This window comes from Cyrtonyx montezumae, unplaced genomic scaffold, assembly GCF_038088225.1.
Source record: "Cyrtonyx montezumae isolate F1298 unplaced genomic scaffold, pur_monq_1.0 scaffold_7, whole genome shotgun sequence".
In the NCBI taxonomy this organism is placed as follows: domain Eukaryota; kingdom Metazoa; phylum Chordata; class Aves; order Galliformes; family Odontophoridae; genus Cyrtonyx; species Cyrtonyx montezumae.
Genome location: NW_027072078.1, coordinates 21,082,288 through 21,110,152, shown reverse-complemented (window position 1 = coordinate 21,110,152; position 27,865 = coordinate 21,082,288). Strand labels below are relative to the sequence as shown.

General features: G+C 37.5%; 1 protein-coding gene across 2 annotated transcripts; it reads right to left on the bottom strand.

The window, feature by feature from the left end:
* Positions 1–70: 70 nt before the first annotated feature.
* On the bottom strand, positions 71–27,865 carry ITGB6 (integrin subunit beta 6). Of its 2 annotated transcripts, XM_065750317.1 has the most exons (16): positions 27,837–27,865; positions 27,654–27,730; positions 26,814–26,893; positions 24,263–24,467; positions 23,347–23,593; positions 22,622–22,787; positions 21,884–22,045; positions 21,059–21,154; positions 16,563–16,652; positions 12,298–12,432; positions 11,688–12,105; positions 10,545–10,767; positions 8,245–8,342; positions 5,204–5,323; positions 2,795–2,961; positions 71–1,208 (listed from the first exon to the last, which is right to left on the bottom strand). In XM_065750317.1, exons 2-16 carry the CDS (start codon positions 27,712–27,714, stop codon positions 1,107–1,109), a joined length of 2,370 nt encoding a protein of 789 aa, XP_065606389.1. In that variant the 5' UTR covers positions 27,715–27,730; positions 27,837–27,865; the 3' UTR covers positions 71–1,106. The 2 variants fall into 2 exon arrangements, with proteins under 2 accessions (XP_065606389.1, XP_065606388.1); XM_065750316.1 differs by having other exon boundaries at positions 27,654–27,855.

Genomic DNA, 27,865 nt, shown 5'->3' with positions numbered 1-27,865 from the left:
AAGTTAGAAGGGAGATTTAAAAATCCTTAGCAGTGGCACAGAAATTAATATCAAGTGGAATTTATCCACCTATCTGTTGCTTAGCTTGAAAAAAAAAAGCCAAAAAGGTTGAACATATGTATTTTTTCACACATCAATACATGGTTTGGCTGCTGGGCATTGAAAGAACCTCCCACTTTAGGGTTTCTCAACAAAAAACTACTGTCTTTGCGTGTGATACTAAGTCTTTGTGCATCAGCTTTCTATTGCGTGTAAGGAGCTCATGAAGTTCAGGTAGTGGTCCATCATGAGAAGTTTATTTTGAATGCATAAACAGGATGTGAATGGTAAAAATCCTCTGGTCTAAAATTTCTCTACTGTGGTCTCTAATTTGCAAATATTTCTCTTTTGCTCTCAATCCTCACTACTGAAATTTAAAGGAAAGAGGGAAAAAAAGTCTTTCATACCTAAACAGAAAACAATTATGCGACTGAATAAGGGCTTGATTTTAGCTTTCCCTGAGATAACTTTAGGGGTTTGATTCTTAAACCACATCAAACAGTAACCAATTCAAGGTCAAGGAAAGAGTGAAGTAAGAGAAGGAGGAAGAATTAGAGAGGAATATTTCTATATAGCTTAGATATGTGGAAGATATGCCATAACAGACATTGTTTGTTTCCAGTGAAAACCTGTTTAGTTACACAGCTGATATGAGGAACCACTGACCCCAGTAGTTGAAGCAGCATTTATGAAAAATTTACCTTTTTAAACTTAAGCCAGCCCACCAAACAGACTGCTATACATTCCTAAACACAAATAAATCAGATTCAGTGGATGAACAAAGACATATAAAGCTCAGTATTAATGAGCAAATTAAAAATATTAGGTGATATAATATTTATGAAACGGAGGTGGTTTTAATATTAAAGGGTTTTTTCAATATATTTCTATTAACATTTACCACTATTATTATCCATAGTTCTCGCACCATAAGATATATTTTCTCTAACAGAATGATTATACTACTGCAATGTGCAAACAAATAGCACATAATCAACTGTGAAGAGACAAAAAATAGTGTTTTTAGATTTCCTGGTAGTAAAACTAAGTTTGTAGAATTCAAAGTGCTAATAGAAATCTGCAGCCATGGCCCCTTTTTGCTTCTCTTGGTTCTTGTAAGTTACGTTTTTAAAAGTGCTTGTTGAACCTCTGTACAGTGGGTTTGTTTCCTAAAAAAAAAAGAAAAAGAAAAAAAGAAAAGCAAATCATTCAGAGTTTAACTGTCTTTGGCTGCAAGTGGTGTTGCTGCAAACCACCACCTTTAACACACCTCATCAGGAAAAGGTTAATTTTGCTAGAGCAGAGAGGATGCCTTCCTTCTACACATTTCTCTGTTTTGTATCTGTGTGAAGTTTTATCATCTGATACACCTTTGGAAATAAATTGTGTGGCATCAAACCAGTAATGGGTAACTATGTCTTTTGCTTCTCTGGAGCCTACTATCTTACTGTTTTGGTGCATAAAAAACATCCCATATTCAGTACCCCAGTCATAATTTTGTAGTATCACATCCTCCTTCCTCTATTACTTTCCCCTTGCTAAGTGTTCTGGTTTTTCCTTGTACAGAAGCTATTTTGTACTTTTCATCATTCCAGTATAGATGTTATTGGTGTTCTGATATTCCAAGCCACTAAAAATGAGCCCAGTCTGAGGCTGCACAAGGCAGCATGGGGGCAGGAAGGCCCTCGGCTGCTTCCCAGATTAGAGTAAGGCACACACTCAAACAATGGCTTACCAAACAGATCTGATGTTTCTGTACTAAATGTGACTGAACCATTCTAAAAACACAAAGAAAACACAGATACCGGAGAAAACAATTGTGAGATGCAAGATGCAACTTGTCACAGCTTTCTTGTGCGAGCCACACCAACTACCACACACTGGGTGAAGGGCAGGTCCCACCTGGGCTTTTAATACTGGCCTCTCATCATTCTCTTCATATCATTTCCTCTTGTGTCAAAAAATGAAACATTTCTATCTATTGTAACCTTCCCTTTCCTCTTACGTGCATAGCCCTCCTGAAGGATTAGGAAAACATTCTCAAGAGGCCTTGCCTGTAACAAATTTTTCTTGTCTCAGAAATTGAAAGGCAGGCAGTGTCCCTTCTTGCAGAAATGTTGCAATCGTTGAGTTTTGTAGAGGAATGTAGCTAAGTAAACTGCAGCATATTGCATATCCTCCTGTCACCCATCAGAAATGCTTACTCAACATGACTTTTTTTTTCAGAAAGTCTCAGAAGTTGTAGAAGTCTTACAGAAGAACAAGAAAGCCAAGGACAAAGGGGAAATAGGAAAAAGGAACACGGTATCAGCTTGCACCAGACCTATGCAAGCTATAGATAGAAGCTAAGGGCTAGATCATTCTGTCCTTTTATATATGTTTTGGACACTGTAAACTGCTGTGTAAGCTGTTACAGAGGGCACTGATAACCTCTCTTTTGTACAGCAGGCTTTGTATCTGAGGAACATGCTTCTGACAGCTACATAGACAGTGAGCAACTATGCTTAGATTAATCAGAAGTGAGGTATTAATTAAAAGAAAAACGAATAAAACAATGTTATCCACTCAATTTACTTTTGGAAGAAATTAAACCAGGAGATTGAACTCTGCCTATTTTTTATCCCTGAACAAAAAGAAATTAAATTTAATTAAAATCTACCAGTAAAATCTAACTATCTGTAGAATTTTTAAGGGCATTTGTGCCTTGTGAAACAAAATTAAAGAGCCTTATATAAAATTAGTGCATTTGACATACCGTTTGCCATTTAACTTTTGATTTTTCTGCTTCAAACTTGGCCACTTCTTTTCGGTCTTGAACTGACACCAGCAGTTTCCATATACAAAGTAAAACAATGCCAATCAGAAGGATAGCAAGGGTGACGCCCACCATTATCATTGGGATATTTGGAAGCTGTGGGCAATCTGTGGAAGGAGAAACAGTTATGAGTGTGGATATCCATTCAAAAAGTTTCAGGCAATTAAAGATGGCCAAGAAGCATTCTGTTCTCATTTTCTGCAAGCTGTGCATGTCTTTTCCTTCAAGTCCATATTATTTTACTCCTATCAGCTTGCTAAAGGGCTGAAAAATATTGCCTTGAAACGTAAAATAATAATAATAATAATAAAAAATAAAATTCTCACTAACTACTTCCACTGCTATTTTAGCATGTTTAGCTGTCACTTTTGAATATAGACCTAGATTTTGAAAAGGAAAGTTAGAACATTATTTTTGAATTTATGTCATCATTCTAAAAATTAGGGCAGTTGTGAAAAAATTGTGAATTTTAAAATATATGTCTGAAGTTTTACTTCAGTTGACTTATCTTCAGACTGTTGCAGATGAAACAGTGCTAGGTATGTATCTAACAGTGTAGAGATACCAATGATACTGAGGAAAAGGAGGAAACTACATTTCAGTCATGAAAACAAGGAGGAAAAATAACATTAGATTTGCTGAAAAGCATGGCACTGAACTTCACCAAAATCTGTTGAATCTAACAGCATCCAAGCAGAAGTCTTGAACAACCATGCTCAAGAACTCATGGTTCTACAGCATCTGAAATGCTTAGATCATCTGTGATAGTCTTGTAGAAATTCAGTTTCAAAGTAACCATAGGGAAAAACAACTTCATCCTGAAAGGCTGTCTGAGAGACAAGTTTGATTCTTCAGCTTGAAGCAATTTTGCATTTCAACTTTTCCAGTAAATTTCATCATACAACATTCTAAAGAATCAAAGAAGAGTTTGTGCTTCAGCAAAACAAGATATTTGATTCAGTTAAAATAGCACATAGGAATATTGTCATCTACTTCAGTGATGCAGAGGGAGGCCCAAGGGAGTTGTGCTCACTTTAGGCCTAGCTGAAGGGGTAATGTACTTCACTGTGGGTGACTTGAATTTGATGAGCTGTGTTAGAATGGGAGTCAAATGAAGTACTAAATAGGTAAATGCTGCTTTAAACAGAAAGCATGATTTCTAACGAAGACACCTGAGTTAGACTTCCAAATAACACAGCTGACAAGGGGCAAAAAGAGAGCTTGACTAAAAGTAAAAAGAGGTGAATGGATTTAATAAAGAGAAATTCTTTCAGAGGCTTACCCTTAAGTACTAGAGGTATAGTTTACAAACAAATGTGTTTCTTTAGTTTTAACCATTATTTTAGTGATTTTTTTTTAACAATCGTAATCTATATAAAACCAGACTAATGCTATTATAAAGGAAGCAGGTTGTCTGTATAATGAAATCACTATCATCATCACATATATGCTAGAAAAAAGCTACACACAGGATTAACAAAACATATGCCATTTGTACCAACAAAATCAAGTTACAAATCTGCATGGCTTTCCCAAAAATATAATCAAAATTTGTCACTAAGACACTGAGTGTGTCAGGAAAAAAAAATGTTTTATTGCCTGGAAACCAAACTGCCTGGCAGCTGAAAAGTGGTGTCTGTGTTCTCTCCTGTCCCATAAGATTAGGAGCTTTACTGAAACAGTAAAAGTAGCGAAATAGTAGTAAGAAAAAAAAAAAGAAAAAAGAAAAAGAAAAAATTAAATGATAGGACATTAAAAATCTATTGAATATCTGTTATATATGCAGTGCATGCAAAATTGAATGATACAGCATTAAACATAATTACAAAGATACTTTAGCATTTCATCAGGTAGATGATATAGTCAGATACTGTCTTTTGAGTGTATGTTGATCAGAAAAAAAGTATGTTATTTCAAAATGGATTATTGTTTTCTCATATAATCAAAGGACATTTGTTATCATATCTTAGAACTGCACAGGACTTTAGAAAAGTTAACAAGCTCTTGCAGCTTTGAGGGTGATAAGGGGTTTATGGGTAGGAAACCTGAGGAGAGGTGAAGTGGCTTGTTTGAGGCCATAGAGAGATCCTGAGAGTAGAGTTCAGCAATGTCTGATTAATCCAATGGATCCTTCTGCCCGTTTTCCATGACAGACCAAGCATTTATTTTACCATAGCATTAAATAAGTGGTTTGGGAGGTGCTCTTTTGCCTGGGCAGAACAAAGCTGGAAACACAAGGAGGTTCAGTGCTGTTTAGAAGAGCATCACTTCTTGTGTTGTTCGAACTGGCTGTCTGCCCCATCTGTGATATCAAATTAGATGTACAAATTAGATAACACAACTGCTTACCTTTTTGCATTATGCTGTGAATGACTGTCCTGCCCTGTTCATCCACAGCCAGCAGAAAAGTGGTTATACATTCGTTTTCCCCCTGCAAAGAGCAAGGAATGGATTTATCCTCTGAAAAATCTGCAAGGGAGGAAAAAAGTCATCCATTAGATCAAACAAAGATCAGCATGCAATAACTAGAGAGGTTGCTGGCATATTGTTTATCATAACCTCTTATAGTGCAAAGAATAGAAGACAAAAACAGTTCCCTCAGAAATTCAGTGGAAGTGCTTCCAATATGTCATATGTTCTAACTGTCAATGTCAATACGTTCCAACTGTCAGCTGCCTGGGAAATGCCCCCAGTTATAGGACTCAGTAAGCAGAATTATTCTCTTTGGTTTAGAGCTACTTCTCACGTGGTTATGCTTCAGAAGTAGATGCACACATGTTGAACAGAAATGGACAAGGATAAAAAGGCTGTCATTTATCTCTTCCTTCACTCAAAGGCAAGAGGGAGATAGGAGAAGCTGCCTGTGACCGGCTGTATAAAGCAAAAATGAAATGACTGAAAATTCAGACTACAGGTTCAGTTCTAGAAATGTGTAATTCTGGACCTAACAATTATATAATAAAATATATATATATATCCTACTGTACTATGTGCACAAATGCCCCTGTGGCTGAAAGTTTATTATGTTTCCATAAAGCCCATTATTTAAGGACCACTGGAAAGCTAGGTATGCTTTTCAATACATTTTTAGGAAAATTTGTTCACTTTTTATCATAAGAGTAAAAAATTTTATAGCTAAGTGTAGAAGTAAGAAAGTACAAATAGCTGATGGCATTTTTATAAAGTGAGAACCATCTCTGGTTGGATGTTAATGGAAACATTTTCTTGATCTGTGATAATTCTGTACTTAATCTGTTGCCTGTCCTTGATGTCAGAGCAGTGTGTTAAGGTAACCGTTGGACAAGACATGCTGATTTGTCAATATTTGTTTTTGTTGACTGAACATACTCAATTAATTACACTCTTTGCCAGGTCACAGTTCCAGTAATACTATCATGTTTTGCAATATTTATTGTTTCTCAACTCCTTTAAGCAAGCAGATCCAAATAATCCAATGAGGGGAGATTTAGGAAGGCATTTTTAATGATAAGCATGGTGGGGAACTGGCACAGGATGCCCAGAAGGGTGATGGATGCCCCTTCCCTGGAGATCAGGCTGGAGAGGCCAGGAGTACTTGACTGAGATGCATTGCAGGGGAGTTAGACCAGATGGCCTTTAAGGTCCCTTCCAACACAAACTATTCTATAGTCCTATGAACATCAGCTTTCTTTATTTCAAAATCATAGTTTTCAGTCCTCTGGAGAGCAGAGAAAATCTTGCAAGCATATTCCAAATATCACAAAACAAAAAAACAAACAACATAAGAAAAAGACCTTCAAACCTATGGATAGTAGGAACTGCAAATATATCAGTTATCCTTAAAAAATAATATTTAGTTTAATGTGATAACTGGAGATTGTGGGATGTAGAAATCTGATTATGTACACAGACATAGAAATGAATGTGAAGATGCCAGGCTATTCAGAACCCAACTCATGCTTAGAATTTGTATTTCTCTGATGTTATTTTTAGGATGAGGGGTACTAAGTGAATTCCTGGGTGCAAAAATTCACTTGGGTAGATAAACTTTCCTTTGTGTCTCCCCCACAGTTCTTGTCACTGTGTTGCAACATATGCATGCAAAAGAAAGAGTAAAACTTTAAAGCACTAACATTTTATCTAGCCTAGGTATATTTCTGGTTTCCAAATGCCATGACTAAATTAAAGAAGCTGAAATATAAAGCAGAAAGAAGCTTTACGTTACCATATAAAATCATGCTAAAATTCTGTCTTAAATAATGTGATGGTCTAGATATACCAGTTTCAAAATACATTTATTTAGGGAATACGGTTCTGATTTTAGGATTTTTAATTTTATAATAATTTTATTATTTTTTTCCCCTTCATGACATCTTTATGAGGCTTCCTTGGTTCCAAAACTAATCCTTTGTAGTATTATACATATATTTGAGATGAAACGGTTGCCATACAGGGGAAATAGTTGCCACTTTCAAACTCTATGTTATGGAGCAATATTATATTAAAAAAAAAACAAAAACCAAAGCTGGAGATCTGTTGGAAAGATATGTATCCATAAAATGTTTGCATATGTGCAGATGGGTTTCCAATAGTTTATAAGATTCAATCTTTAGTTATGCATTTTGTGTTACCATCTTAAGTATTATGCTTGCCTAATGTAAAGCTAACGCCAAATGATGTGGATTTTTTTGTACGTATGTCCTACCTCAGCTAGAAATTGCTTTTTGCCATAGGACTGTATTTGTTTTATTCAGAATAAGTAGAACCTACCTATTGTAAAGGCAAGCACCTTCCTCTGTAGGATAGAAAAATGCTTTGATGCACTCTTCCATTTAAAGTTATATTTCTTACTGATGGTAATACTTCATTCGAGGTCAATTCCTACCACAGTAATTCCTATTGATGGAGTGCAACTCTGAAATACTGTTAGTAACTGAAGGATGTGTCTTAGGACACTAGAAATGTCTCAGTAAAGCCTGACAAGAAGCACTACATCTTTGCCATAGGTTAAAGGGTCGCATCTGGATGCGCATGGTATTTGAATATCTGCATAAGGACTGGAGTCAGATTTTGAATCTGTGCAGCAAAAGAAGCCTCACTGAAACCTATGGTACAGGCATGACAACCTCAGGGACTTTCATCAGCGACTGATTTGCAGGAGCTGGTACTTAAATTCTGTCCTTTCTTGCTTAGCAAGTAGGTGCAATCCAATGAGTTAATTAACGTGGAGGGGTAATACCAGTCCTGATCTGCATTTCCTACTTACAGCAGAACAACCAAAGACAGATTGCTTTATGAGCCCTAATATAATTCCACAGCAGAAAAACAAGGCTACTTTCAAAGGTAAAATTACCAAAAGTGGAAGCTATCAGCGATCAGCCACACACAAAAAAGAGATTAAGAATACAAACCCTCTGCAGTGCTGATGGTTGCATCAACTGATTTGCATTTTTCGCTGCATTCTCCCTGCAGCTTGTCATCAGAAGCTAAATGACATTCCACGCAGCTCCTGTAGAAAATAATTCAGTAGCTCATCCATCTCTGTCTGTCACAAAGCACTGATATAAAAGTGACTACAGTATGCATCTGCATTTTAAAAAGAAGCTAAACAAAAGGCCTTGTGTTATGGATACAGTAGTTCTCAGAAATATGAGAGGTATTGCCACAGAAAAGTCACCCAACAAAGCCAACGCTACCTGAATAAAGGTATTGTGGATAAGCTCTCTCTTGTCCTCTTTCTCTTCCAGCTTATTAGCTACCAGACAGGACCCCAGGCAACATTATTCATGTGGGACTATCAAAGACACGAGGTTACTCAGACATAACATTAATTTTCAAATATAAATATTCCAAAGTATGCTTACACTAAATACCACCAAAGGAATGTCTATGAGATGAACAATATTTGAAATTGACTTCAGAGAGATCAAGCTGGGGCACCTACTATAAGTCTTCCTTTGTTGAAATTCTATTGAATAATGTATTAAAACACAGGTCAGGTGTTCCGACAGATGTCTCTTGAATGTGATTACTTGTCTCAGGAATTACCTAGATGCTAAGTATACTAATGCTATTTACTGGAAAAGAATTTTCAAATCATTTACTTCATTTAACAGAACAATGGCTAAAATATTTTAAATTACGGAGTCTAAATAAATTCCAAAGAAGTCTGTAAAAATCTTCCCATGAAGTCAAATGAGAACTTCCATAAATCTAGACTTCATTTGTGGGGAGGAAAGGGGGGAAAAAAACCAACAGAATTCATACATGAAGAATGCTGATGAAGAAAATATCTTGCTGATTCTGCATGATTAGCTTCAGCCATGTTTGGGATTTGAGACTCCAAACAGCCCCCAAGTATTGACAGTTTAAAGAAAGGAAAAGAGAATAACAGCAACAAAACACCCCAAGAAAACCTGGCCATCTCCTGTTGCACTGAGTTGCATATATCCATGAGAATATGCTGAGGCTGCTGAGATTATCTTCGTGTGATGGAAATGACCTTAACACTCACTCTGGAGATGCTGAATAGTAAAAGCGAATAGGTAATGGGATAGCCCCTATCTCATGAAGACAAATTGAGTGTTGTTGGTGTTTTTTGCCATATTTGCCATGTTTCCTCAACTACTACTCTCTTTTTCTCAGCCATTAATCTCAGTCCCTACTGACCTGGCCTCCTGGCCCTCTTGGTTACCCTATCCAGGTCTGCCAAGTGTCACTCTGGCTGCCTCTGCCCCACATCTCAGCAACAGAAGTGACTGCCACAGAGACAAAAGATTTGACACTGCATAGCATATACATGTTTAAATAGGCTAATGCAATGCTCATCACCATGTAACCCAATACTTTCTATTTCCTGCCAAATTGGCAGAGCAAGGCAGCAGCATAGTACTTTGTGTTTCAAGCACCTGCAGAAGTTTCTTTACTTAAACTGTGCTCACTAAGGCCTATGTGCCTGAGCTTTGAACAAACTGGCTGGCCTGCTTTTGTGGGTCAAATGTAGTACTAACATAAATAATGGTTATATTGTGTGCCATAGAAGGGTTTCTTAGCTCAGCTATAGGGTACACTGGAAAGACAGGCATGAAAATACAGTGCTGTAGAGCTAGTGTGGAGGAGGAATGGGCCTCTGCTCTAAGCAATTAGACATGGCACATCACAAAACAAAATGTTTGGCCCTCCTTAATTCAATAAAGATTAACTCAATTTGTAAATTTGCATGTGTGAAGCTTGAGCAGACAGCATAAACTTATTAGTCCATGTGTTTGCAAACAGTAATTCAAATTCCAAACTTTCAGAGTCTATTCCCTGTGAGTCCTTGTTATTTTGCCTTAGTGGCTTCTGTTGGGATGGTTTCGTTCGACACTGTGCTGAAGGGAAAGTGGTCAGTATTTGTTGGATATTGTCAGATTAGGGCAAGATTCTGATTCTTAGTGCAGCCAGGGACAGCTATGGAAGTGTGTTTTACTTGTGCTGCTTGAAGGTGATTAAATTGTTTTCCTTCATCTTTTTTTTTTTTTTTCTTCACAAGAATCACACTCTTGTTGGAGTATGAGTTACAACTACTCTTCTCAAAAGACAAGAAGCTCTTGAGTTCCAGTCTGTAAATCCAACCTGTGGTTGTAGCAATAAGCAATAAGCACATTGCTGAAGCAGTATGGGGAATAGCTCAATGACAGCAAAAATCAGAGACAGAAAACCAGCATCTTACCGTCTGGAACTGCAAGGGTCACCACAAAGAGGGCATTTTTCACACGTTTGGCCCAAAGCCCCTGGATGTGTGCATACACACAACCCACAGATGCATTCACCTCTCCCACTGCACAGTGTTCCATCCTCAGAAATGCAGGAGCTGATGTCAGTTGTGCAATTACAGTATTCACCAGTCCATCCACTGTGGCACACACATTCGCCACAGTCGCAGTCTCCATTGCCTGGAAAACCATTTATTATACCATCTCAGTCTTTCAATATGAATTGGAATGATAGTCTTTACAATAATTCTCCTTAATAACAGATATTTTCTCTATTCCAACACTTCTCACTCTTAAACCTCTTTCTTCCTCCTCTCCATGTTCAATTTTAAGCCAGAGGATCAAATTTTTGCTTAGGCTGACTGCATGCCAGTACAACTCCATTCTCTTCACTGGAGTCTTCCACAAAGATTCTTATCTCCCAGCCGTGCATAACTTGATGGGTAAATCCTGTTTCATTTATAACAGCATGAATCCAGACTATTTATTCAGCACAATCTCATTGCTGGATTCTGCCAGTTCAATACTATTCCCATTGTTTCAATAGAATCACTCTGATTGATGATTGTAGCACCCAGGAAAAAATAATAAACACAAATCCTCACATTCTGATTGTATCGTGCTCACATAAGCCAAGAACAGTTGAAATCATCTAGGTTACTGGGTTAAGATTGTATAATACATATAAATCAGAATGAGTCCAAAAATGGTTAAGGTGGCTATACTTTGATGACTATGTCATATTGAAGTTGTATACTGCTTCACATCAATGTATGTCAGTAAACTTAATTACACTTCTTTAAAGCTACAGACATTACAACCATTACAAACCTAACCCAGTGTGATGGAGGCAGGTATGGTTCAGTAAAGTGATACCAGCATCTAGTAGATATAGTGTAGCTAAAGGTGTTCCATTAAAAATGTCAAAATAGGGTAAAAAAGATATTTTTAGATCAAAGGATCATGCAGAAATGCTAAATTTATACAGGCTGATTATAATCAAATATATAACAAAAAGAGAGCTACACGAGCTCATAAGTAAGAGGGACACAACAACGCTTTAAATCCCAGGCACCAGACACAACCCATAGGGAGCATACCTCCACACTGAAGCCCTCTGTGTCTCACACACGAGAAGTCATCGCACTCACAGTGTGCCCCGTAAACTCTTCCATACATGGATGGGTGGCAAACGCACTGCCCGCAATAGCAGCTGCCTCTCCCGCTGCAGGAGCTCTGCTCCACGGAGCCCTTGCAGGATCCCGTGCTGAGGGCATTCTCATCACACTCACAGTGTGGACCCATGTACCCGGGATGGCAGACGCACACTCCACACTCAAAAGAGCCCTTCCCCTTGTTGCATTTTGAGCTGTTCTTCTCGGCCTTGGCCTGGCAGCCACAGCTGCACTGGGGAAGGATTTCCATGTCCAGCACATCGCTGAGACCCACTGGTTTTATCACAACGTGCCTGGTGGCTTTATCACAAGTGGGCAGACTTATGGTCACATTGAAAGAGACCTGGAAGAGAAAATGGTGTCTGCATACGTAAACTGCAGAACATTCTGGAGATATATACATAGCACAGAACAAGAGTTTCTCTGCTTGAAGAAAGACTATTTAAAACCACCACCAACAATAAAAACACCTTTCTACATAGGTGCTTTAAATTCCCATGAATTAACATCATTTGGGAATCTGTTCCTTACTTACTGTGTCTCCCACTTTCACATGAGAGCATTTCCTCTGGTGTGGAAAAAAGGTCCCATTGTTACAGATGGCAGTGAAAGAGAGATTGAGTCCTTCCGTGTCCCCAGAGACCTCCATCTCTACTTCGGACCTCAGCTCCTTCAAGGAAAAGGAGTGTGATGAATGAAACAATAAAATGGCCACGAACTGCTAATGTTCTGTGTCTGTGTGACATGAACTGTAACTTATCCCAACTACACAGGAGTAAATGTGTGGTTTTGGCACTTTATTTACATACTCTATTGCAAGAAAAAATGGAGAATGAATGAAACAAAGAAAGGGCCGGCAGAGACGGCTTTCAGCTCAAAGCCAGTGCTATCAGTTTAATATCCGGTATCACGGTGCTTATTTCCTGTTCTTGTAGAAGAACAAATTCAATATTTTATTAAATCATCTTTCATTGCTAAATGCTCTGTTGACTAATACAGGTTGTCTTTAACTCTGGTCTTATAAAGGAATGGATTTGTGCCTCTGCTAGTGCCAGGCTTTTCTTGAGTAGCCAGCAATCAATATTGCTCCCTTGTTATCTCTGCTCTTAGAATCAAACCTCACAATCTCCCTTCCAGCCTGGCAGGCTGTGTGGGCTTCCATGCCCAGGGTTTGCAGAGCAAGAGCTGGTGCCTATCCTCACAATTACTTCACACAGCCTGGTGGCTCACTCTGTTCCTTTCTCTCCCAAAGGAAATTCTGGCTTCCCGAGCTGTCAGTGCTGTTTCAAGCTGTATTCAACAGTGTTCTCATTTCTTAAATAAATTCGTTAAATCAAACTTAAGTGAATAAGGCCCTTCAACTCACCTCCTGAATGCTCTCATATCCTCCTTTTTAATATATATTTAACTTTAAAATATTTTATAGCAACTTTAGTTACACAACTTAGCTTTAATCCAAAGCCTGTAGCAGGCCATGGGGAAATTCCCTATGACTTCATTGGACTGTCAACCCATTAAATGGAAAATTTTCAAAAGCACCTTAGCAATTACAGAGCAGAAGTCTCACTGGCTTAGTTTTGCGCTCTTGCAAGCTTAATTGCTTTACAGAACACCCACTGTAGTTCAATCAGGGCACAAGGATATTGCTGATCTTCCTTCAGTGAGTCATTCTAGTAAAGGCATCAGGATGATTCACTGGAGTAAAGGTCTGGCAGGGTTAAAACAGTAATATTGACTGAACCTACACGGACAGCAACTCCTTGTTCTTGTACACGTTTTGGATTCTGTGGAATTTTGTCTTGGGTCTGATTCTGGGTTCTTTTTAAAATGTCTTTTGGAAAACCTGGTCAGTAAACCAAAGCACTTTAAAAAAGGATAGCAACACATCATGCAAGGTCTATTCGCATAACATCTGGTGCTCTTTCCACCATGCAGCCTGTGCACTGGCTATCAGGCTGCTCATTTTGGTAGCTCTTCATGAGTTCATTTTTCCCCCTGCATTTGTAAAAGATGTTAAAATCTTGCAATAACCATAATCAAAAGGCCTGATACCTGTCCCAATGCAAGTTAGAGTGCAATTCTGCAATACAGAGCCAAACAGAATTTAATATGGAATAAAGCAAGCAGAATTATGCTTTCAGGAGAAAATGAATCATACTTCACATGCGAACTCCTTGTAACAAATATTTTGACAGCTCAGACTTTCTTGACTTGTTTACTTCTTCTCTGAAGCTTTTAGATAGCGGCACATGGTAAATGATATTAACAAATCTTTTGTTTGTACAGCAAAGACTTTAGAGCACTTTAAAAGTGCTAAAAGATAGAGCCTAACACTACGCTTCTGGGTAAATAGTTACGTACTCTGTTTTTATAGGTGAAAAACCATGAACTCTGGGTGTTGAACTGCACTGCTAGGAGTACTGCGAAAGGTCTACAACAAAACTGGAATATGTCAAATAAGGTGTTTTTCAGTGTTTCCTGCTTGGAAGGCTTTTGATCATGAAGCAATAAGGTTGTTAACCTTTAAGGTTAAGTGTAATAAAATGAGCTCTGGGAAATTCTGAAATTGTGACATGCTGCTACTCGTACAGTTTGTACACTGCAAAATGTATGTGAGCTCTTAAGAACCTATGAGCAACTCAGGTGGATGGCCCAGACATGCTGTACCTGTGCTAGGACAGGACGAGCTGTGTCCCAGAGGCAGGAGCCCAGCTCCAGTAGCCTCCTTCCTTCTGCTCTAGGATGTACCAAGCACTGAGCTCCTAGCTTCCCCCAGACCCTGACCACAGCTGGCTGAACCCAGGATGGAACAAATGAACTCCTTCTTTCCTCAGGAGACAGAAAATACCAATATGTTCCAAAAGAGGAGTAGAAAAAAAAAGAGGAAAGAGGAAAGAAAAGGAATAAGCCAGGCTAGCATGCTGTCCCTCATCACCATCTCCTATTGCCATTGCAGCAAACACAGGGCTGGGCTGGATGGACCATGTCATGGTCATGGCTTCTGCTCTTATTTCTTAGAAAGGATAGGCTTACTACTGTTCTGAGATAGAAAGGAGAAATGCCCTCCATTCTAACTGGCAAATATGAACAGCATGAATGTAGAAAAATAAAAATCTTCCCAGCATGTAACAAGGCAGAGGTTGCCATAACAATGCAATTAGAGGAAATACTGTTCTGCACTTAATATAACAGCAAAATCACCAGGACCAATCACTGGGAGAATTATAATTTACCCTTACTTACTGGATGTAAACTGGTGTTTCACTGTTAAAGGTAGTAACCTATGCCCGTACTTTAAAGTCCTATCCTCAAGAAATCCTGATAGAGGCAGATGTGACAACTGACATGTCAAAGTCCAGAGGTGACATCCTGATACCATTTAGGGCTAACTTCACTTCTAAAGACTGTTCTCCTATATTCATTACAATGTATAGACTCTCTCAAAATCCATTTCTTTGCATTTCTTTGTTCATTCAATTTTCCATAAGACAGAAAATCCTCTAATACTTTGTATTTCATTTTAAAATCACAAACAAACAATTACGTTGCTTTTAGGAGACTTAAAATAATTTAGTTTGCTTTTCCATCATCAAGTCCAAAATAATTTTGGGGCATAATAATAACTGTATTATGCTGCAGATAAGAGGAAGATCAGAAAAACAAATCAACCAGCCAACACAGAAAGAAACAGAAAATGCTCTTTGCAGAGGGTTATTTTTCATTGTAGCCAACAGTTAGAGCTAGTTAATAAAAAGGAGGGAAGAATAAAGAGAGAATTCTGTGGCATATCAGCATGTAAGAAGATTATATATATCTCTGTATAAAACTGTCTAAAAACATTCCCCTAAAAGAAGAGGGCCAGGCAGCCTGCATTTTACAAATGAAGTTCTGAAGAGCAGCTCTGTATTTACGTTCCTGTCATATTTACAGTCTTATCAGTATTATCAAAATGATCTCTTTTGAGTCTTCTCTTGTATTCTGTGTTTTGCTTTTCAAAAACCTCAGAACAGCCTCACAGGGGCAGCACCAAATTGCTAAAGCAGAGAACAGCATTGATCACGGGGTAGTGCTTTTTCCCCAGACATCCCTGTGGAATGGTTGGATGTATTCTCCAGGGGCTGTTACTGATAGAAAGAGAGTTGTTTCCCTGCAGAAGTTTTGAACAGGAAGACATGAATTCCTGTATTAAAGAAAGCTTTGGAGAGTATGTGAAATAGAGGACAAGATAGATTACATGCCAATGTGAATTCTGTATTCCAGCACAAGAGCAACAGAATTGAACAAGAATTCTGTTTAGAAAACCATAACACTTGGATATAGCTTTAAATAATAGAGCAGTCAACCTTAAGCAGTCACTGCAACCCCAGTTAATACATACTTTGGAAATACACACATATAAAGCATGCAGAATCTAGGATTTATAGATAAAAAAAGCTTTTCAGCAAAGTGCTGCAACAAAGCTGCCTATGCTTTGGTACTGCCACCACCTCTGTCGCTCTGCATACTGCACTGCAGAGCAAAGCTTACTGCTAGTTACACAGTGCCCTATGCCCTTTGCCTGGCAGTAGTATGAGCACTGACGGTTAACATAAGTTAGTAGTGAATTGTATGGCTACAGGTTTTGCACTCACACCGCTCTCAGAGCAAACAAAACTTCCCCTGTAGAGGTCAGCAACTAAACATAAAAAATGGTTTTTGTTATCAGTGCTGAATAAGAATCAAAGGTGCTTGTACGTACCTAGCTGCACTCTAACTGAAAACAGAGACACATAGAAAGAAAATAGATTATTATAACCTTACCTGATACGCAGCAATGATCAGCTGAAGAATATTTCCAGAATCCTCCTGCAGTCGACCAACAGTAGCTCCAGGAATAAGCTTTGCATAGTTCTGCCAATATGGAAAAAAAAAAACCAAACTAGTTGACAGGGTAGGTGACAAGGAGCTGCCATCTAGAAATGAATGAATTACTGTGGAGCCAACTGAAATAAATAATAGCGACGTTTTCAAGGACTCTGGTTGATCCAGTGGCACACTTGTCATATTGGAAGAGGTCTTACAGAGAAGTGTTAGTTACACTGACATTTAGTGGGAAAAAAGTTGCTAAGCGTGCTTGGAAGTTGACACTGGAGTATTTTCTAGCTCTTTTTTCTTTCATTTAGAATGAAGATATATTCTATCAACAGTTGTGTTTCTCTTTAAAAACAAAAGCAATCCAAAAAATAGATTCAGCTGCTCAACTGTTGCTGTAGTATTTGAGTGTCTTGGACTCTACATTCAATAACAACAGACACTTTCCCCCCCCCCCCCCCCCTTTCCGTCTTTAATTCTTATAAGGGAGGACACAGAAACTAAGAAGTTTCAACTAAAGGCTACAAGAACTTTGAAGAGAGGCCCTTAAAAAACTGCTGCTGTTTTCCAATCGCTGAAATACCCCCACACATTTCCCAGAGACCAGGGGCTGTAGCTGACTGTATGTTGACATTACGTTAACAATATAGTATGAATTTAATAATTTAATTCAGTGGAAAGTTTCTTCTTTCCACTCTCATTTCCTTTTTCATTAAACTGTATTTGACACTAAAAGAACATCCAACAGCTAGATTTTATATACACTTAGCTAAAATTTATCATGCCTGACTGTAACTAAGTGAATTTCAGTTGCCTTCTGAAAATAGCAAATGCTCACAGTTAAAAGTGCACACTGTAACATTCATTTTTCTTCTGCAATGTATCATATCAGTGCTGTTATTTTAATTGAGAAAAGATCCAGAGAGCTATTAATAAATATGGATAATTTGATAGCCTTACATCCCCCTCCTATACTTCACATCTCCCAAAGCACTGTGATTACTTTATACATTATGTATGGAATACTTGCCATTCGTTGCGATTCTGAAGTGCTATTGTAAATCAGTAGGATTAACTGTATTTTATGTTACAGCTGGTGACTTTGCATTCCTGAATCCTCTAGAGCTTAGTGCTCTCTCAAGGATTCTCAGAATATTGAAACACTGCATTTTGTAGATGTGGACCTCCCATGAGCTGGTTATATAGAAAGGGAGACGATAAACCTGGAATTTGAAGTCCAGCGCCCTTTTAATCTGTGGCATGCAAAACAAACAGCAGAGGTATTCTCTTCTGAAGACTTTCTCTCCCCTCTTAGAAGAAAAACTCACTGCACGCTAATGTAGGGATGATGGTACATGCCCAGTGCAAACGTGACCCTCCAGTTCACTGGTTAAACCCACCTCTTAGCACGTAGTTCTGTTTAACCATTAACAGAGGCTGATGCTGTTATGTGTTACCATCATAAAACTATCCAGAGGATACCACTGAGTTCAGTCCCCATTAAAAGAGAAACAACATTTTTCTAGTGATTCTCTCATCCATGGTCATGAAATTTGAGAATTATATCTTTGAGCTCAGTGGGATTACGTTTAACTTCCAGCAGTGTAAGTGGCAGAAGAATTTTCAGCATAAATAAGGTGTTGTGCCAGATTTATTAAATAATCATTTGAAATTCTGACCAAGTTTGGAGATTGGAGTATTTTTAGTCCAATTTTCAGTAACAAAATACAGTTTGAAAAAAACTGAATTTTCAAGTTGTAATTTCTTGCGATATATATATATATAGTTTTCCCCCCAATCTTTTGGATAAATTTTTAAAGAGCTCTGTTTGAAGTAAATGATATTAACAGTAATAATAATTAATTGATGGAACCTTGAAGTGTCTTCTTTTATACCAAAGTGGGATTTAAAAGTTCATAAAAATGTCATTGCAATATTCACAGATGTTCTCTAATTGAATAGCTTTAGAGAATAAATGCATTCCCTGCTGCTTTGGTAAGGATCAGTGGAGACTAATAATGCAAAACAGTAGATGTGATTTTTTTTTTTGTAATTAATTCTTTTTAAAAATAAAATCGCAAATGATCACAGTTCAGTGTAAGAACTTCCACTCTCCTACATTTAATGTAGAGTGGTCTTACATTTGTTTCCACAACTGCTTTAAAATGCAGCCAACTTGACAAGGAGAGCATCAGACCTCAACCTTACCCCTCTTCAGTTATTTCTGTGCAGTAGATAACATACTTACACAGAGGATCAAAAGTAGAACCAGCTCTGTTACAGAGCTGTACATCTTGTACATCTTGTGTGAGTGCAATCTATACTATCTGTGTATTCAACGATATGCATACATTTCAGTGGAAATTAACTGAAAATTCAATTCAAGAGGATCAAGAATATTAAATGGCTGAATTATTTTGGGCTAAATTGTTGGGGATTATACAGGGCTAGAAATATAAAATATATGTTTGCCAGTCTGAGCATTGCACTTAAGACTACTGGATTCCATCAAGTTTATTTAAAGAGGTGCTGACCAAGTCCTCATAGTCATTTTAATGCATGCTTGTCCCTAAGAACTCAATTATAAATAATAGAGGCCCATTTTGGGATCTGATATAATTAGACACTGGGCATAAGAAGATTTTAGATGAGGCATATGGAGATATATTAAAGGATAATTAAGTTTGTGAGGTTCTTTAATGAGGAGACTCCATCACAAAGGCTTTTAGGAAATGCCAGAACAAGTGTGATTTAATGGCAATGCCCAAGTGCTAGTTCAGCTCCCTCTCCCAGCTCTTCCAAGCTCCATCAGCACATAGGAATAGATATCATTGCCTTTCTTTGCTCTTTTTGCACTCTTAAGTGTGGCTAACTGCATGTTTACATTTGTATTATAAACTTGAATAATGCAGATGAAAACATGGCACTAGAGTCCTGTTTGCATGTCCTACATCAAGCCGTGAAAGGAACAAACCTGCACTCTGAGAACTACATATGATTTCTACGTGTGCTTTGTCTGATTTTCTGTGTCACCTACATAATAGAAAGCAGAGCAGAACAACTATAGAAATCCAAATAAGCGAGAGAAAGCAGTACTGAAAAGATGAAAGAAGCAGATAGAATATATTCAATAGGAATTCTCTATACTCTACAAGATAGAAGATAGTAGCTTTTTTTTCTTTTCTAACTAAGAAAGTAACAAGAACAAAAAATTCTACAGTCGGTTTAACAATGACCAGCACTTTTCTTTAGCTATAAATCTCCGTTTAGTGTTCCCAGTGAACAAAGGGTGCCACTTGATAACTTTGATATTGGTATAACACTGACACAGGGATACTGAAATAGAAAACCACTGATAAGAACACTGTTGGCCAACTCTGAGGGTGACCACCTGCAATTTCTAAAGGAAAAATATAATGCCATCAGTAGGAGAAAAGGATTTTTGGACAAAATATAGCTCTATAAATGAAAAGTACTTCCAAAGAATGTCCTAGAACAGCCCCTATTTCTGCAGCTCCTGTTGAAATTAATGAAAATATTTCATTTGTCATTAGTTGGGCCCCTATTAATGGTTGAGCAATAATGAGTTTTAGCAAAAGTTACTTAATACAAAAAAAAATTAACTCATCTATGCAGGTTCCCACTGCGCTCATTAGTAAGCGATTGCCTTCTACTACTGTGGATTTTAATTTTCAATCTTCAGCTCAGAAATCAGTATACTTTTTAAAAGTGCTTGAAGATGAAGAGTGTTTCCTTTCATTGCTAAGGCTATAATCTGAGAATCAGTTTCTGAAAGATCTTACTCATACAACTTTTGTCCAACACTTAGAGTATTATCTTTACTCAGCACAGCTCTACAACTGGAACCAGTCACAGAAGCACTGGGCAGTGTTCCTTGGGCCACAGAGAAAAAACAGAAGCAGAAAACAGTACTGATGAGTACTGAAAAAAAAAAAAAAAGTAAATAAAACTCTCAGGTCAGATGAAAAAACAAACAGACAAAACAAAACCCCACTACACTATTTCAGAATTGAGCATAAAGACATAAGTATTTTTCAGAATGCATTATTGTTTTATTAAAGGAATAGCAGACTCAGCTGTCCTTAGCTAGCCTCACAAATACAAAAGGCTAATCACAATGATGGCTCTGAATGGTGTAGAAATGCCTCATTTTTCAGTCCTTGTCTATTGACTTGAAAATTGCAGTGTGATTCACCTTGAAATCCAATTTAAAAGTTACATAAGGACATTAAAATCAATACATGAAGATGCATTCTTTAAGTAAAAGAGCCTTTCTATGACTCTGATATAACCATTTCCTAGATATTTTATTACGTAAATATCTTGCAGAATTGGCTCTTTAATACTGAAAGGACTGAATCAGCTATGAAAAATAGTGAACCTTAAAGCAAATAATGAAGAACTGAAGATGTTAGTTTGCTCACCTCATATGTGTGAACTTGTTCATTTGTTACAGCAAAAATTACTAAAACATTGTTTTGCACAAGTTTGTCAATTAATTGTCCAATTGTGGGATACTCCTGAAAGCAAATAGAAAAGAACCATATTAGTTTATTGCATATATCCAGTTCCTAATTATCTCCTGTAAAATACAGTTAAATGATCATAATTAATACCCTGTTCTCTGCATAAAATAAACTATAATTAGACATTAGGTGTATATAAAAAAAATAAAAGTGTATGTAATTTCCTTGCCTTGTTTTATGGAAGTCCCTTAGAGGGAAGTATGGCGTTACCCTCCAAACTGGGGTGCTTGGTTCGGCTGTATCAGTGGCACAGCCCGAGGAGTAGCATCGTGCCAATAGAACGAGACATTTGCACTAGTTTTGATCACTGAATGGAAAGCTGGAAGGTTTTATTCCTTGAACAGTGTCCTAAACATTTCTGAATTCATGATGAATTCATATCCTTCCAGGGAAGAAGGTTAATGCAAATTTTGTCTCTCTTGCATAAGGTAACGCTAGTCAGTCTGATTCCACGTGTTTTCTAGGTTAGCAGGAGTAAGAGATATACTTTTTTTCTTTTTTAACTCTTAGTTATAATTTATCATAATTCCACATAAAGAAACTGTTCTCTTTTCACTATCATTTGCAATTAAAAGTAAAATAGATGATGGTAAGTGCTCAGCTTCTGCAACTTCTACAAATTTTGGCAGTCAAGGTGCTTCCACTAGGTTTCTTATTTGCTTTTTTAATTTCATCTTTAAATGTCCAGAATGGAAGAGTTGTACAAAATTCAGAGTAAATTACCAGAATAGTTGACATGGAATATTCATTATTGTGGTCCAAATGACAGTTCCCATCATTAGGAATAACGATTCCTGCCAGCTTACTGTCCATCCCAAAGTGGGAATCGGCATCACTCACAAACACCAGCAAATGCAGAGAGTCATTCCTCCATCCAATTTTTTCCTGTCATTTAAAATACATTAGTTCAGTCATCTGTATTATACTCACAAGCAGAAAAGCACCAAAATATTGGAGAATGGCATCTCAGAACAAATGAAGGGGAACATCTTAAAGAGAGTATGAAACACATCATATTGCCTATTCTAAGAATGAGCATCATCATTTTAAAAGCAACGATGGTTTTCATTATATTGTCTTTGGCTAACATCCTGTATTCTCATTTTCATGTTTATCAAAATGTATTGGCTCTGTTCAATTCAGTCTGCTTAATACTCCAAGCGTAGTTAAACATATTTAAAGAAAAAAATATTAAGGGAACATATCCAATAATTATGCAGCTCATTTTTTTTTCATTATTTTATTCCTGGCAATTAAATAGAAACAATAAAATATTGCAGTATTCATGTTTAAAATGATACAGCCAAAAGTATTTTCACATAAACCTAATGAGGCTCTTGAACTGCATTTAAAAAAAGAAATAAATGAAAATAATAATCTACTCCTTTGAATTATAACCATACAACCCTGGAAGGAGATATATACAGCATAACTAGTATCATACCTAGAATTTTCAATTACCTTGCAAACAGCTGCCTGCATAATTGCATCAAATCCTCCCTCTGGAGTATCTATATTAGCAGAGATTCGTTGTCCTTTCACAATTTCATTGAATCTCTCAGCATCATTTGTCAGCGACAAAACATGCTTATATCCAAAAGTGGGCAAGCACTCATATGGTACACTTCTGCAAAAGGAGTGAGACAGCTCATGGATAACGCAGAGAAAAAGACCCTAGAGTGACTACATGGCAGGATCCTAGCTGGATTAGTTTTTGGTTTTGCATCTCACTTCTGTGCCTGAGAGTACATGAAACTGCTGTTGTGCATTGGGCTTGAGTTTGAACCCATTTACCTTTACAGTGCCATAAAATTTCTCTCTATATATAAAAGTATATACATACGTGTATATATTTATCTTTATTTGCTAGAATATAATTATTGTAAATACCTCTTTGCTAAACTCTTAAGCACATTTGTAATTAGCAGCAAAACTGTAGAGCGGAATCACCCTCAAATTCATCTCTTCACATAACGTAATGGAAGTTTAAACTCAAGCCATTCTGTAACTCTACGCAACAGAATAGTGAGCAGAGTATGAAGCTATAACAAACAAATCTTATTTCTCAAACTGTCTGGAGTAGGGAAAGGATTCCAGTGAGGCTGTAAAACTGGATTTTACCCTAAGGATTAATATTATGACTTAATGTTGGCATGCAGAGAAATGCAGGTACTTTCCCTACCTACCTGCAAGGGTTGTTTATCTCTTCAGCTGTAGTTTTGATAAATGGTGAAACTGGTTTTTCAACAAAAGATCCAAAACCCAGTCTGAAGTTGCTTGTCAGTTTTGACATTTCTTTAGAAAGAGTTGAGCCTAATTCTTTTATTGTATTCAGATCATCATCCATGGAAGCTGAAAGATCCATGAGGTAATAGAGATCAATTGGATAATCTTCATTTTGCCGAACCTTGATCTGGATCGTTTCTTCATGTCCTGTGAAGGTCATGAGAAGATGGGATACATCTTAGTACTTATAAGAAGTAATGAGCAATGCTACTTAGTTCATAGAATTAAGCATGGTGAGAATTATTTAGCATTTTAAATCATCTGTAGAATTAAAAAATAATTGATCAGGCACTGGAACAGCCTCCCCAGGGCTGCGGTCACAGCCCTGAGCTGCCAAAGTTCAAGTGTTCGAACAGTGCTCTCAGCCGTATGGTCTAACTTCTGGGTGGTCCTGTACAGAGCCAGGACTTGGACTCAGTGATCCTTGTGGATCCTTTCCAACTCAGGATACTCTATGATTTTATGACAACTTTACAAACTCTCAAACTGTTTGTCTAGAAAATTGAAAGCAGTTCTAGTGTATTTTCTAAACTGTTCCTCAGTAAGGCCCTAGCCATAGACATGCAACTGATTGACATAATTTAAGGATATCAGAACATCCCCTTGGCTGTATGCATTGTTAGAATATTTAGATATGAAAATCATTAAAACTAAAGGAAGCACTTTTTATCTTTATATCTTTATTTATCTTTATTTTATCTTAATCATTTTTTTTTCTTTTTTACACCATTCAGTCTGATTGTATCACAGTATCTCAATATACAGCATGAGCAGAAAAAAAGATAAAAATCCGCATTTATGACCTGAGTGACTTACCTGGTCGCAGCCTGAGTGTTAATTTCTGAGGAGAAATCTGTGTAACATCAGAATTGTCCTTCTGGGTTGTTACAGTAAGAGGCTTGTTTCTGTGAATTTCAACTTCTGAAATGGGAAATTCAATCAAATTTAACTGGCATCCTTTTGACAAAAGGTTTTCTAGGGTATCACACCTCCCATGAATTCCAGCTGAGTCTGTGTAATTCTAAAGCAAATAAGGAAAGGGATGGATGAGTTAAATATATTTCACTGACCAGGCACCAGCAGCTGACAAAAGGTCAATTCAACAACAAGAAATCAGAAACAAAGGTGCAGATTATACAATGAGTGCAAACCAGTGCAGAGGAGATCTAGAGGGCACTGAAATCTAAATTTGCCCTTCATGGGTCACGTCCCACAGGTGTATACTTAATGTAACTTACACCAGTTTGGTGTCCTGGGAAAAACTGCTCTATTGTTGGGGAATGGGAATTATGCCACTCTCACTTGGCTTCTTGCGGCTCTGAGAACAGAATCACAAAGCCCTTGTAAGCCTGATGTTATACACAAATCAATTACAGGACTATCCCACAAATTCACCAACCTTTCCTAGACAGTTTAGAACTGTGGGTGGAACACCATTTAATAACAGGAGAGCAAATAATAAACTCCTGCAAATTTTGTGAGAAACTAGAGGCGGGGTGCTCAGAATTCACTGGACTCTTTTTTTTCTTCTGATCTATTCTTTCTCCTCAGCCCTCATTTTACTCATTCACTGAACCAACAAACATTGCAGCTCCCTGGCTCTCAAGGCTTGATGGGGCTCTCACTGTGCTGATATGTCCACTCAAATCTGGCTCAGTGTCCTCTTCAACCTTCCTCTTCCATAGGGGGAGTTGATATCACCTGAATATCTTGCAGTTGATTCTGATTCCTCATTTCAAAGCACTTGATGTACAATTTTTCCTGCAACACAACTCATATTTCAAATACAGTATGGGCATTATCCCACAAAACAGTGGACTTCATGTATTGTTTTACAAAAAGGCTTCAATACCTTATTACCAGTTCCTAGAGCTATGTCTAGAATTCAGTCCTGCAGGTTAGTCAGCTGCCTCCTGAACTGAAAACTGCTGTGGCCAACAAGGCTTTTTGGTGAAAGCTGGGAAATTCGTGGCAGAACAGGCACCAGAGTACTCAGTGCCTCATTGATGGCCATGGTCCATGGCAAGGGACAGCTCTGTTTTCCTGCGTTTGGCTGAGCTGAGGTTGTTTGCCCATTATGACACAAATATTCTCTGAATTCAGTCTCTAAGGAACTTTCCACCAAATTAAAACATACTCACTTTAAACTTATTAAAAACAGAATTCAGTCACTCCTTGCAACCAAAACTTAATCTGACACTTGTCAGAGACCTCACGTATTTTTGTGGAAGCAACATTGGTGGGAGCAGCAATTTATTGTGCTTCAGACCAATTCTGATGACCTTGCTCACCAACCTCTTCTTCACTATAGTGCACACAGTGATCACACAGTGTCATAAAGCTTTCACAGGGAGAACAATACCACCTTCTGTAGTTACACACTTTCAGTTGTTGGCTTCTTGAAACACGCATGCAGAGGCAAACTCGTGATACACCTAGAAGGCACATCTTTATCCTATAGAAACAATTCTTTAAATCAATGCATTGTTTTACATTTACTGAATATATGTGGCAACATTTCAAATCTTGATCGAATTTCAAGAATAGCTTGTTTTGGTGGTTGAGTGCAGACATAAAAAATACTATGTCTGCTACTAATGTTTTGTTGTTTTTGTTACTGTAAATTGGGTGGGTTGCTTTGTTTGGAGTGTGTTGTTTTGTGTGTTCTCCTCTCCCCTCCCCTCCATGGTAACATTATATACAAATTGCTGAATTACGTTATTAATCTCCTTCAAAAAAAGTATTCTTTGATCTTTGTTAGTTACTTCATACAACAGTACAGAATTCCTATCCTGTGTGCTATTCTAATACTTAAAAAAAAAGTTAGGAATAGTTTCTGATTTACAATTGTGCTGCTATCATGAAAAATACTGCATTTCTCACTATTTCTGGAAATTTTTAAACTGTGATAGCTAACTTTCTTGCCAACTTTAATAAACTAGGACCTAGAATATTTGCTAGGAATTATGGAGATATTTATCATCTTTTAGAGGTGAAAATTTTTAAAGCAGAAATGTTAATTGACTTGCCTGAAGTTACACAGGAAGTCTGTAAGAGATGTGTAGGAAACAAATCCAAATATTTATGTTAAAGCCCTATGTTTTAGCCAAAACACTCACACCTGTATGGTACTTAATTAGAAAACTGGCACTATTGTCATGTCTGAAATCAGTCACAGCTGATGTGACACAGATGATAATACAGCTTAAAGTCTGTACTTGAATTCCCCTTTTGATTCCCGGGAAAGCTTCACTAAGCACTGCGTGCATTACAAAACCACGGGCTAACCCAATTAAGTCAATACTTCATTACTCACGGCTACTACAAACATTTCAAGTTTTACTTTGAAATTTTTGGTATCATCTACCTCTTGGAAACACCAAGCACAATGTGGTCCGGAAAGCAAACAATCTTCACAAGTCACTCCACTTTCCTGAGAGCAGGTCCCTGAGTTAAAATCCAAGAAGACAAAGGTCTATTAACAGTGTATTTAATCATTCAGACTGTGAAGAACCTTGTCTCATAGAGAACATAGGAAGCAAACAAATCAGTAACACTACGTGTGGCTAAAATGTTTATAAAATCTTCCCCTAAAGATATTTCTATTGGTAGAATGCTCTCTGGGGAAAAAAAATAAAAAAATAACCCCCCCACCCCAATTGCAGAAAATTAACATACTTTCGCATGCTTCATAGGTGCACATTCACTAAGAACATGAGAATGTGCTACTAGTTTGCTCCAGTGCACTTGGTAAAGCTTTGTGTTTGTTTATTTTATGGGGCAGAACATTGCCAACATAACCAAAACACCAACAGTGACACCAAAACAGATCTGTGTATGCTCACTCTCTATACTTAACATTACTTCACCCAGGTCCATAGGTTCTTGATACTATTTTTATTGTGAAAGTACTGGTGAAACATTGAGCCACTTGTATAGTATTAATTTTCTCAGTGGATCAAACAGTGATTAGTATAGCCATAATTACTCAGATGCCTGTCTCTTTCATACATATTGTGATATGTAATGTCCACATAAATTTTAGACAAATTCACACGGCTGCCCTTCAGCAGTATGTCAAGAAAACAGTTGTCAAACAGAAAGGAGTAATTAAATACAGAAGATAAAAAGCTATTCAGTATCAACTTAAAGCAAGAAACAAAGCAAAACTGGTTTTGAAATGGACCTCACTGCCCCTTAGTCTTACCTTGTACATCATTATTTCTTTGCAGAAATAGGAAAAGGAGGCAAAGCAATTCAATCCCCATTCGTTTTCAGTGCTGGCTGTGTGACAAAAAGCATTAGCATGTTAATTATCGTCCGCAGAAAGGCAGAATGTCGTAAAAATCATCATACATTCCCAAAGTGTATGTTTTCAGGTGTCACCTACAACGAACTGCGAGGAAACTTCAAACCTAT

What these genes read in the sequence shown, in the direction of transcription:
- ITGB6 (XM_065750317.1), bottom strand. Translation starts at nt 27,714, where the DNA reads ATGGGGATTGAATTGCTTTGCCTCCTTTTCCTATTTCTGCAAAGAAAT. An exon ending in AAGAAATAATGATGTACAAG is followed by an intron (nt 26,894 to 27,653) that starts GTAAGACTAAGG and finishes ATTTTAACTCAG; the next exon opens with GGACCTGCTCTCAGGAAAGT. An exon ending in TGATCATTGCTGCGTATCAG is followed by an intron (nt 12,433 to 16,562) that starts GTAAGGTTATAA and finishes TTTTCCTTGAAG; the next exon opens with GAGCTGAGGTCCGAAGTAGA.